General features: G+C 45.1%; 6 protein-coding genes across 6 annotated transcripts; 3 read left to right on the top strand and 3 right to left on the bottom strand.

Annotated features, from left to right (window-relative positions):
• Positions 1 to 1,567: 1,567 nt before the first annotated feature.
• FPOAC1_012652 (uncharacterized protein) lies at positions 1,568 to 3,353 on the bottom strand (the record flags this gene model as incomplete). The annotated part of the gene is made up of 2 exons (XM_044857002.1): positions 1,568 to 3,233; positions 3,280 to 3,353. The coding sequence occupies 2 exons, from the start codon at positions 3,351 to 3,353 to the stop codon at positions 1,568 to 1,570; spliced, it is 1,740 nt and encodes a 579-aa protein (XP_044704315.1).
• A 1,361-nt stretch (positions 3,354 to 4,714) lies between these two features.
• Positions 4,715 to 5,900, top strand: FPOAC1_012653 (uncharacterized protein; the record flags this gene model as incomplete). The annotated part of the gene is made up of 3 exons (XM_044857003.1): positions 4,715 to 5,023; positions 5,086 to 5,673; positions 5,727 to 5,900. 3 exons carry the CDS (start codon positions 4,715 to 4,717, stop codon positions 5,898 to 5,900), a joined length of 1,071 nt encoding a protein of 356 aa, XP_044704316.1.
• A 374-nt stretch (positions 5,901 to 6,274) lies between these two features.
• On the bottom strand, positions 6,275 to 7,383 carry FPOAC1_012654 (uncharacterized protein; the record flags this gene model as incomplete). The annotated part of the gene is made up of 3 exons (XM_044857004.1): positions 6,275 to 6,282; positions 6,357 to 7,038; positions 7,084 to 7,383. 3 exons carry the CDS (start codon positions 7,381 to 7,383, stop codon positions 6,275 to 6,277), a joined length of 990 nt encoding a protein of 329 aa, XP_044704317.1.
• Positions 7,384 to 8,130: 747 nt separating this feature from the next.
• On the top strand, positions 8,131 to 9,966 carry FPOAC1_012655 (uncharacterized protein; the record flags this gene model as incomplete). Its single annotated transcript, XM_044857005.1, has 4 exons — positions 8,131 to 8,500; positions 8,573 to 8,742; positions 8,786 to 9,380; positions 9,425 to 9,966. 4 exons carry the CDS (start codon positions 8,131 to 8,133, stop codon positions 9,964 to 9,966), a joined length of 1,677 nt encoding a protein of 558 aa, XP_044704318.1.
• Positions 9,967 to 10,156: 190 nt separating this feature from the next.
• FPOAC1_012656 (uncharacterized protein) lies at positions 10,157 to 11,216 on the bottom strand (the record flags this gene model as incomplete). The annotated part of the gene is made up of 2 exons (XM_044857006.1): positions 10,157 to 10,868; positions 10,915 to 11,216. The coding sequence occupies 2 exons, from the start codon at positions 11,214 to 11,216 to the stop codon at positions 10,157 to 10,159; spliced, it is 1,014 nt and encodes a 337-aa protein (XP_044704319.1).
• A 457-nt stretch (positions 11,217 to 11,673) lies between these two features.
• On the top strand, positions 11,674 to 12,212 carry FPOAC1_012657 (uncharacterized protein; the record flags this gene model as incomplete). Its single annotated transcript, XM_044857007.1, has 3 exons — positions 11,674 to 11,854; positions 11,903 to 12,129; positions 12,180 to 12,212. The coding sequence occupies 3 exons, from the start codon at positions 11,674 to 11,676 to the stop codon at positions 12,210 to 12,212; spliced, it is 441 nt and encodes a 146-aa protein (XP_044704320.1).
• Positions 12,213 to 12,232: the final 20 nt, after the last annotated feature.

A 12,232-nucleotide genomic window follows, 5' to 3' on the forward strand; every position in this document is an offset into this window, starting at 1 on the left:
TGGAATGCCTTTTGTGCAAGAAGACAATGAATCTTTGACAACGAAACAGGTACTCACGTCACTTATAATCAACATAGAATCTCAATCACTTATCGTTTAAAAGCTTCAGCATCGGTGTAAAAGCTGTCGTTTGGTCAAATGCTTTCTCGTATATAAACCTAGATTGTCCCCCCTCATGTCCAAAACAAAAAAACATCAACTAAACAACAGAACGACAAAGCAAAGACACCTTTGATACAAAACTCACGACTATAGATTACAATCTCTACCGTCAAAATGTGCCTCGAGTTTTACAAGAACGTATTATGCTCAGACTGTGGCAACATGGTCAGTCAAAACATCACCCAACGAATATGCGAAGAGGCTCAAGGAGTTTTTGGAGCCTGCCAAGAAGTGGAGACAATAGACACACAAACAAAGAGTCTCTGCCCAAGGTGTGCGGAAAGGAGAAGGAGAAGGAGAACAAGACCTAGAAGGTAGAGAGCAATGATGGGGTACTTGAGGAGATAGACTGTAAGTGCCTCTAAAGGGTACGGGAGGAATAAATAGCGAAAGTTATTCAATGAAATATTAAAAGAAATTATTCTTTATTTTTTATCTGAGTTGCGATCTTGGAAGAGAAGTAAGCTAACACTTAGGCCTGCTGAATCACTGCTACCTATTGAATGATATATAAGTCCTCGACAGTGAAACAGTTATTCGCGTATTGAAATGTAGCATATGTCCTTTATCACCCATTGTCCAAGTCGTTTGGCGTCAGTGCAGAAGTGTTGCTTGAGTAAGTCTTTCTTGTATAAATAGATTGCCCTTCCTCTACCAAGAACTACAAAATACCAGCTAAACAACATCACTACTAATCACAAAAGGACCCAAAACACATTTAACTTAACTACAGTCCTGGTCAAGAACGAAATGTGCAGAAGGTTCATTGACAGGATATACTGCGCATACTGCGGCCTCCTTCTTGATCAAAAGTTCGACACAGAATACTGCAATAACGAAGGGGTTTTATGCCAAAATCCAGCAGACTATGCTATAAGGCTATGGAGTGTTTGCGGCGTTTGTCGTGAGAGAAGAAGAGGAAGGAGAAGGAGAATATACACGGGATAGAAAAGAATAATGGGGTTACTGCTATCTGCATAAATGTTTCTCTGCAGCTGACCGATTGTTGTTGCAGTTGTGGCAATACCGGTATCGAAAAAAGGTAAGTTAAGGTATATGAAACTAGATCAAAGATGATTATTATAGATTGGTAAATTACCCATAGGTCTAAGTTGATTCTCAAGGCCGACCTACCCTCCTCTGGAGAGTAGATATTCTATTTAGCTAATAATTACAATGCTTATCTCAATGCGTGTTCAGTTGCTCTAATTCGATGGCATCAAGCTGCAGCAAGGTGCTAGATTGGAACATTGGTAGTCTGATGAGTATTAAAATAAGTCAACCTGCAATGAATAGTACAACGCCAGACTAAGATAATACACCTGCTAATCAGCAGTAACTGCAATACTATATCTTACAAAGAAATGTTACATGAAGAAGCTTCGTTCAGTCATCCTTCACTATTCTAAGATAGGTTACCAGTGCTGGAACCCTGCTTGATCTCCTGCCTCCAAGCACTCCTCTCAATCTCAGAAACACCCGGTCCCTTGTAAACACTTCCATAAAGCCCTGTAGCCCAACTCTTACCATCCTTAGCAGCCTGTGTCTCTCCATGTTCCTTCACATACTTCTTGGAAGTAAAGTTCCGTCTATACCACTTTCCGTATGTGAGGAGGTAGTACAGCCTGAAGCAAAGAAAGGCAAACTTATCATTCTCCAGATCTTCAGGGTACGTCGCTCCCAGATCCACGGCAGCGGCGATACCCGACATGACGGCAACTTCGTGAGCGTTGACAAGAGTCCACGAGGCTGCGAAACGAGTATGGTTCTTGGCGTTGAGGAACATCATCCACGGGACGACGAAGAGGTAGTGTGTGTAGCTGTGACAAAGCTGATGCCACCAATCCTTTCGAATAATCTTGTCTTCGGCGATCTCACTATCTGACCACAGCTTTCCATCGCGGTCTTTGTTGAGATAAATGGTTTGGAAAATGTGTTGCTCAAAGGGTACCTTTTCTGGGAACTGGCTCTGATAGTTTGTGCAGTCAAAGCACATCTCCAGTTTGGACTTGTCCTCAGGATACATCTTGATGTAGTACATGGGCCGATACTCGGTCTTTGCAAAGTTGAGACGAGATGTTTGATCGGTGCCGTTGACGTTGGCGACTGCAAGATCATCACGGTAAAAGTTCTCGTAGTGCTTCTTCATGTATTCGGCGTCGTTGTGGGTGATGGTAATATCGTCGCTGAACTTGGCGGATCCGAGAACCTTTTTCTCCTTCCAGGTTGCTGTCTTTCCTAGGACGCGCTTCGATGTGTCGGCCAGACAGCAGAGAACAAGTTCATCGAACGTTTCTTCTCCGACGGGTGCATTGGGATCTCCTCCTGCTGGGTTGTGGTGATCGGGCATTGGAGTTCTGGGCTTGAGCTTGACAACAACTCCATGTTTGTTTCGTTGGACAATCTCGGTCAATTCAGTTGATAATCGGACAGTGACGCCACGTGATACAAGGTCCTTTCGCCATGTTTCGTAGAATTCCGAGAACTTGGGAAACACAATCATTGGTGGTTTATTGCTCACGACAGTGTTTTTATCGGAGGGGTACCACATTCCGTAGGTTGGCGACGTACAGAGTCTCTCAAACATGATGGCAGGGACCCGTGGTGTTTCGTTTCCGGTACCAAGGAACAAGGCTGTCATAGGAAGAGCAATAGTGTTGGTAAACTCTTCAGAAAACATAAAGAGTTTAAAAACTAGTCTCAGTGGGAGTAAAGCAAAGAAGATTTCGAACCAGCGCATGACTTTGAGAAGGGTTGTCAAACGACGGACTTCTTTTTGGTGGCGGACGAGTAGCTCGGTAGGAAACACGTTGTTCCAAAAGGTTTCGTCTTTACCGAAAGAGACGTGTAGTTCACAAGGATCCGCCTGATAACCCTGGCGATTGAACATGGTGACAGTGTGGTGGAAGATGTAAGAACCTCCCTGGACACCCTGATTGCACCAAGACGCGCCATGTCGTTCTTTGTCAATGGGAATAGAGAATGCTTGGCCTCCACAGTAATCAACTGCATCGATAAGAGTCACATCAAATTTGTCTGGGTGCTCCGATAAGTGGTGAGCTGTGGACATGCTGTTCCTGTCAGTACAAGCACACGTGACGATAGTGAATAACATACCCAGCTGCACCAGCTCCTACAACAAGGACGCGTTTTCGGCCATTGTTAGCCTTTGTCTCTCCGTTCTGAGCCATGATTGCAGCGCTATCGTGCTCAATATCAGTATTGAAAGTCTGTGACATGGATATCTTGATCAGTGAACAGAAGCACAAGATATTTTGTCATTGAATATGAGAAGTAATGTCTCTTGGCTTTGGAATGGTTTCATAAAATAAAAGTCATGACGGGCTTGACTTGAGCTATTGACGTCAATGACTCTTGTGGACTAGTGGCATATTCCGAATTGAGATTAGAGCTTGGTTTTAGCACCGATCTTGGACAAGAGCTAATCTTGTTTCCAGATCTTCAATCGATCTATTAAACCTGTAATAAAGGTAGATAGAGTTTAGGACATAAATTGTGCAGAATTCCTTTAACGACATTACGGAAAGGGAATGCAACAGTGTGTTTCCAAAAGTATAATTTAAATGTGAAGTCTACTGCTGCTATGTATAGTTTACACATTCCGAAATGTCTATTCTATCAGCATATACCACCGTCAACAGATACTCAGTAAGGCCTCCTAGATGATTTGTGTTGAGGATGACGTCACGAGGGAGTTGTTCAGTGTAGATGGTGGTGTGACAACTTATGGCCAACGAATATTCGTGTCTGCACACTACAAGTAATGGCCTTATTTATCTTGACTTCACACATGAACCATGTTAAGAAACGAATCAGCGTTGGCCTCGACTTCCTGTATCGAACTACAAAAGCTGTTTAATATAACTGAGCAGTGTACTAAACAATGTCCTAATAGTGAGCGCGCTGTTCCATTTTCCCAGACAATCCTTGTAGCACCGCTTTCAAATGAGTGGTGTAATATTGTAATTAATTACCTCGGGCTTTAAAAAAGATCTTAGCAAGCCATTAGCATCGAACTCATCCTCACCGTCGCCCTTATCTACCCCACCTTAAAACAAATCAGTCTTGCCTTTCTTGCTAGCACTAAGGCAGTCAATCTATCAAGGCTGTCACCTCTATTTTCTCCATCATGGCATCTGACGACGACCAAGACTATGTCCGCGACTCCTGGCCAAAGACATCGGGTGGGCTTTAGACAGGACCTATATCAGCATCTAGGTTCAAAAACTGTGTTTTTTTATGAGTTGATTTTATATGTATACTTCGGGACTTACGCCTCGAAAATCACCCAACAAAAGACATCGGGTGGGGAGGACTTTGATGGCTTCAACCTGCTGAACCTCATCCGCGCGGGGAGTAGCCCATTCAAAGACACCTGGAATGTGAACAAACTCTTACAGGAAATTGAGGCTCACACTTTTGCTCAAGTGGTTGATATACCCTACGTATCCAAAGGATCTAACAACATGGCAAATTACTTCCCGGCATGTCCTTTTCGTGGCCCAGACTAATACAACTATAGGGTCTTCACATGACGCTTTCGGATCAACGTGAGATTCTCGTTCGCCTCGGTCGCAGCGACGTTAATATGCTCAATTATAAGGGCTTCCCTTTAGATTCCATGATCCGCGAGCTCGACTTCGAGAGTGCCGTCTATACTCTGCTCACGGGGCATACAGAGATTCCTGTTTCAGCACTTCATTTCTCGCGGCCCCCTATTAAGCACAATGTTGGGACGGATTATGACGTGGAAATAAGTGTCCAGGGTCGGCAACTCATGGTCTTTGACAAACACCCAGGAAAAAGCAATGTGTGGTGGGAGCTATCCCCAGGAGGCAGAGTCAGCAGCTACTTTCGCCCCTTCCGATATCACGTCACTAATGCTTCCTTTGTCCCATCTAGAATGACCTTGTATCCGAAGCTGCACGTATTCGAGCCTCTCTGTTCAAATATGACCCACCCAAAGACTTTGTCTCCACCTATACTCTTCCTCGCATTTTTCCTTTCATGCCCGCCAAGTTGCCCGTCCAGGTCGAACTCACGAGAGAGTTCTGGCTGGCCGTTTTCCGCTCCAAGTTAGAAGCAACGATCAAAAATGAAGGCGACATGATTGGGTGGGAAGACGATAACAACACCGTCGGTGAAGAGGCTATGAAGGCTAAGCAATCCCTTCTTCGCTTCCTTCCACACATGCTACCGTCGGAAGAAGATGACCAATATCTGTATCGCATGGTCCTAGAACATGGGGACTTTGGTATCCACAACATGTCCATCACGGCCGAGGCCGACATGAACCATGTCCACATCACGTCGATCTACGACTGGGAGACGGGCTGTATCTGGCCTGCTCTACTAGCAGATCCCGAGATGGCACTTGCTGTCGATCTTATCGCAGACGATAATGCTAAGCCCGCCATCAAACGAGTTTGGGAAGAGGCCGCACCTGAAGATCTAAACGACTTTACAAATCATGCCAAAAACTATATAGAGGTACGTTTTTATCACCCCTTCCCCATATATACGAGGATACCAACGCTTTCAAGACTCTTTATCAGCACGCGCCTGATTTCGAACGCGTCATCAAAGTCGGAAAGGACGCACGTTACCTCTGGTTCAAGCTCAAGGATTGGCGAGGCGATGATCCGGAAGACTTCTTTGAAGAACTGGGTACTTGGGCTGAGCGACGCATGGCCGATATGGGCGTTCCATTTGGATGAGTGGTACCAATTCTGTGTAAGCCGACATCAGCATTTCTATATTGACTCATTCGTTGCTGCCCAGTTGATAAGACAAATAAATTCAATCTTATCAAGAAACAATTATCATGAGACTCGCCTCCTAACGGCCATCCTATCATCTCTGTCTTCTACCCCATGAACAGTCGATTCTATACTTCCCCCACTCCATAAGATGACTGCTTACAACCATAGTAAAACAAAGCCATCTAACTTTCTTTGAAACCAAAATCGATAGGTTCACCAGACAACTGACAAACTTCAACAGTATATTAATTCCAGTAATAGATAAAGTCAACAGTACTAATACCCTGGAATCTCGTGTATGTTCTTTACATTAATCTCCTCCTTATTGTTTAACTCTCTTCGAAACGAACTACTTGCAGGATACACTATCATTGTCAGCCTTGACTCCTTTTTGGACTGGTTCTAACTTACGAATGCGTCGCAGTCTGTTTGGACTTCCCAATGGCTGAAAGCTAACAAGCCCGTGCCATGGATCAACCCGTAGGTGATCAACCCAGAACCTGTTTCTCTCCTCATTCCAGCTCTCTTGCTTTGGAAAAACGAGCTTTCCCACCGTCTGCCATGGATACTTGTCAGAGTCCCACTCCGTACCACCGTATTCGACAGGCTGTTCTTCGAGATTCTCCAAAAGCTGTACTTGGAAGAGATACTCCGCTTCATTGTTCCGATAGAAATCCTGTAACCATTCATGCAAGACACCGTCAGGTTGTTTATCAACAGTTTCCTCTCTTCGGCTCTTCTGGGCTGCGCTGCTTGGGACAAGATTATACTTGACAACATAGTCCCCAAAACGATATGCAGTCTGTGAGTAGAACGTGATGGACTCCAAATGTTGGTTAGGTACTTGGTTTCGGGCTTGTTGAAGTTCTTTGTCTTCTCTTTGCTCGATCTTCTCGTCTTGTTTCTTGGTGTTGTATCCATACTTCAGACGAAGATCAATAATCTCTTTTGTAGTTTTTGCATCTGCGAGATCAAGTGCTGGAGTACTGTTGAACTCAATGTCTTGGGTTGGAAAGTCTTTGCCTGCTTCAAACATGTCGCCTTTGACGTTGAAGACTTTCATTGCTAGACCGCGTGGTTGAGGAATACGGTCCTGGGAATGTCAGCCAGATAAAACCTGCATCATTGGGAGACTCACGTCAAGCTTAGGATCACTTGGTTCAGAGCTGTATCGACAAATGATAGGAAACTCTCCAGCTTGTGAAAAGAGTTCTGTCTGCTTCAAGTGGGAAGGTAGATCATCGGACACATGGAGTTTGCCCTTGACAATTCCTTGGGTTCGAGCATGGGTCCCTCCAAAGCAATGCCCATTCTTTTCATAGAAGCGTCTCTGGATTTCATTGATTTTCTTGACTGTCTCTTGGATATCCTCTTGTTCGTTGGGTGGAATCCTTTCAACGCCATCAGCATCCCAGCGGATATAGTTTCGTTCAGACATTTTATCCGATGGCGACTTGACAATGTCATGAAGATTTCTGGCAATGCAACGAATACAGATTTTGGGAAACCAATAACGATATTGGTCAAAAAGAGTCAATGACGTGACTGTTTGGTAGATCTTTGGTCCATTTTGGATCTAGTTTCGGGTTGTCCATATTTAATTTAGTCGTGGCAATTACCGTGTATTTTTTCAGCCTCCGATAGGTGGAGATGCCGGCGGATCTATCCTTCAGAATCCTCGGAGATATTTCTATATTTTGTCTGCAATTATTCGGTGCTGCCACGTCCGAGAAGAGAGTCTGAAAAGCCTTGGACGCTTTGGTCAAGGTCAGCAACATGATAACTATTGATCCTTAGAGATCTCTTGTTCCAACTCCGTGACGCCTTCATCTCGGACTAGCCCGAAAACAACCAAACCCCAACCCTCCCGTCCATCTCTACATCCGGCCTAACGCGACAAACAAACCAGAAAGATAAAGGTGCATTTCTTTGCTGACATGGATGTCTCGTGCAACATGCTCCGAACCAATCACACCCCTACCAAACCATGTCTCGTCCACCCCGAACCAGTAACCCATGACATCAACCATTTTCGTTGTCTCTTGAATGATTCGATTAGAGTGTGTATCCAAGTGAGATAAAAGATTGTAGATCGGGGTTTAATTAGGACCCTAGTTAGACTGGTCCCCCCCCGTGTCTCAACATTCCATTGCTACCGTTACACAATCATCTTCTTCCTCACAAAATGTCGGGATCAACTAAATTCCAAGACGATATCGTGCCGAACGAAGAGCTTGAGAATGCAGGCCCCTTTGGTCGCCGCAGTAACTTCCTTCATGGCCTCGAAGGTCTTACCCTCTACGAGAAGAAATGCGTCCTCATCAACCGCGAGATCGATCGTCAGGGTATGGGCAAGTACCAATGGTACATCTGGTCCCTTTGCGGCTTCGGATATCTCTTGGATCTCCTCTGGGCGCAGGCTTTTGGTCTTGTGTTAGGTCCTCTACAACAAGAGATGGGCTTCGGAGTTAATGAGTCTGGAAATATCTCTACAAGTTTCAATGCTGGACTCACAGCTGGTGCTTTTGTTTGGGGGTTTTTGGCGGATATTATTGGTACGAAAACATGACGGTCCTCTACCTGAAGATTGCTATTTCTTATTCGTGAACCATTGCTGACACTCTCAGGTCGTCGTTGGGCATTCAACTTGACATGCTTGTTCTCTTCCATCTTTGGACTCTGTCTCGGTGCGTCGAATAATTACAACACCTTTTTGGTCTTGACTGCCTTTGTCGGGTTTGGTGTTGGTGGAAATATTCCTATTGACACGACCATCACTCTTGAGTTTATTCCCCAGGTATGTCATTATCTCGGTCACAATTCTTTGCTAACAATTATAGAACAAACGATTCCTACTGGCTTGTCTGTCCGTGTTTCAACCCATCGGAGTTGTCATCTGCAGTGCCATCGCCTTTGGCTTCATTCCCGTCTATGCCTGCTCACCCAACTTCTCCGAACCAGACTCTCTCATATCATGCAACAATGCATCAGCCGGCCAAAGGTGTTGTTCAAAGGGTGATAACATGGGATGGAGATACCTTCTATTCACCATTGGTGGAATTACCCTCCTCATCTTCATCCTTCGCTTCTTTGTCTTTAACTTTCGTGAGACGCCAAAGTATCTCGTCTACCGTGGCCGCGACGAAGAGGCTATCAACACCCTGCAGCACATGGCTGAGATTAACAAGAAGGAGTGTGGTCTTACTGTTGAGATGTTTGAGTCACTTCAGAGTGATGAGAGTTCTCTTGGAAGTGGTGATAGTGCAACTCCTGCTCTTGGAGCTGGCAAGAAACAGCTCAACTTGAAGTGGTCCAAGAAGGCCAAGTTGGAATTGTACCGCTACAAGATGTTGTTTTCTTCAGCCAAGATGACCCGATTGACTATTCTGGTGTGGTTGACGTATATCATGGATTACTGGGGTTTCACAGTTGCTGGTAAGTTGATCTATTCATCACAAGACAATCCACTAACTCTTCAGGCTTCTATCTTCCCAGCATTCTCGCTCTCAAGAACGGTGCTGTATCCGTCAGTCTCAAGTCAACATACGCCGCCTACATTTATACCTACGCTCCAGGTATTGTTGGAGTTCTTCTCGGTGCAACCTTGTATCGCGTCCCTGCCATCGGCCGAAAATGGACAATGGTTTTGTCCTCTGCTCTAATGGGTATCTCCATCATCCTGTTCTCAACAGTTGACACACGAGCCAAGAATGAAGGACTCTTCACCATGGAGTATTTCTTCCAATCAATGTTTAACGCTGTATTGTATGGATGGACACCTGAAGCCTTCCCTGCGCCTATTCGCGGTACCGCTTGCGGTCTTGCAGGATTCTGGGGAAGGTTGTTTGGTATCGTGAGTCCGTTGATCGCTCAGCATTTATATGGTCGAACTAGTGGGGAAAATGGACAAGGCGATATCAACAGCGTGCTGTACTTGGCTGGTGGTGTTATGTTGGGCTGTGTTATTACCACGGCACTGTTGCCGAATGATATGATGGAGACCAGAGATGAGAGATCGTAAATTGGACGGATAGAGGTTTGGCTATCATTGATACATGACGGAGTTGGATTTGGTTTCTTAGAACACACGAAGCGATTAGACATTCCATTCATACCAAAAAGTAACAATTGCACTACCAGTGTTCCTTGTCCGTTAACCAATAAAAGTGAAAGAACTCAATCATTTTTATCATCTATGAAAGTTATTGTACCTATTCCTCGCTCTGGTAATACTGAGGAAGCTTAAACAACTTCTTTGCATTATCCTTTCCAATCTTTCTCTTATCAATATCATTAATCGCCAAGGCATCGTACCATGTACAAGCATCCTTAAAAGACTCAAAAGGATAATCAATCGAGAACAAGATTCTATCAGCTCCAACCTCTCCCATACAAAACTGAAGTGTTGATGTGGAAAAGTTTCCACTGGTAGTGATCCACAGGTTGCGAGCAAAGTACTCCCGAATTGTCAATTTGCATGACAGACCGAGTGGCTTCTTGACATCCTCAAACCAATGGTTGATTCGCCACATATCAAAGGGGATGTGCTCTCCCAAGTGACCAAGGATAACTTGTAGCTTGGGGTGTCTGTCGAACACACCATTTGTGACCATTCCCAGGGCGTGAAGACTTACGCCCTGAGCGAAACTTAAAGGAGGTCCAATGAGCCAGCTTCGCTTTGCCCAGAGCTTCTCATGGATAGAGCCTGTTGGGTTTCGGGGGTGGAGATAGAATGGGACGTCGAGTTCTGTAACTGTTGACCAGAAAACATCCCACTCTGGACCGTCGTAGAAGATCATATCATCGCCGTCCTCACCAGCTCTTTGGGTATCGTTGACGAGAACACCCTTGAAACCGTACTTTTTAACGACTCTTCGTAGCTCATCAGCCGCCTCTTGAGGGTCGTGCATAGACAGAGTACTGCTTCAGTTAGTGAGTACACTTAAAACCGGTGAGTGGGTAAACTTACGCCATGGCACCGAATCGATCGGGGTGAGGCTTGATAGCCTCTGCGACATAATCGTTGACCTCGACTGCTAGAGCCTGAGCCTCCTTGGGGTCCCAGATATCTTGAACACCGGGAGCAGTGTATGAGAGAAGTGTGTAACCAACACCATGCTCATCCATGTACTTGATGCGTTGGTTCGTGATATCGACCATCTCCTTGGTGTGCTTGTCGGGGTCGACAGCAAAGAGACCTGCCCACCATCGAATCTTCTCCTCGAATCGAGGGAGGTTGAAGGCTTCTTCGAAGGCTACTTTTCCGTACATTTTGTTATCGTTGGAGTATAAGTGTTATGTTTTGGTGTTGGATGTTCAGATGATGAATGTTAATTTTGCAGAGGAGGAAGATGGTATATATTCTCATTAATCATGCATTGATACATCACAAGTCAGTCTGATCACAATAATACTTAGTTATCCACGGGTAATGCACCCCCGCAAAGTTACATGGCGGATAAAGCACCAACGCCCTGAAACCTTGACAAGATCCCCGCGGGCCGGTCTCTTAATCTGGGGTATGATCGGCATTACAGCACTGTATGTAGTGTCAGTGGATACAATGAATAGGAAAGTACCGTAGTGTCTCGGAACTCCCAACCCCCGACTATCGATCCGAAGCCATCGGATGTCGGAAGCAGGGTTAGATGTGGATACAGAGCTGAGAACATAGTTGATCTCAACCCAGAAGAATTCGCATCAAACAACATATTCAGATATCGTCAATATGGAACAGCAATACTCAATTCAAACTCCCTCGGATGAGTCGGTTCAACCGCACATCATCCAATTCATTCAGTCTTTCTATAGTGTTTCCGACACTCCCGGCGAGACCGGAAAGTATGTCGACATGTTTACGCCAGATGCGACATTCGTAGTCGCATCGAAGAAAGCTTCAGGCCACGCAGGTAATTCCTGTCTTTCTGGTACATCCTCCAAATACTCATGCTTGTGAGAAATCACGACTCTTAGAGAAGGAATGTGGGATGCTGTGTCATCGCGCAAACACATCCTCGATAAAGTGTTTCCTTTCGGCTCAGGCTCAGACCAGGTCATGCTGAATGGTACAGTGGCTTTGCAGCTGAAGAATGGCGCTTCGGCAGAGATTGAGTGGGCGGGGTTGATGGAATTGGAAAAGGCCAACGACGGAAAGTATCGGCTCAAGTTTTATCAGGTTTATCTGGTGAGTTGACAGATATAGACATTTTGATGAGACAATGCTAATTTCTACAGGACACCGGTGCTGCGGCCGCTTATAAGAAGTAGAACATAATTAGATATTGAAT

This window comes from Fusarium poae, chromosome 4 (assembly GCF_019609905.1).
Source record: "Fusarium poae strain DAOMC 252244 chromosome 4, whole genome shotgun sequence".
Taxonomy (NCBI): domain Eukaryota; kingdom Fungi; phylum Ascomycota; class Sordariomycetes; order Hypocreales; family Nectriaceae; genus Fusarium; species Fusarium poae.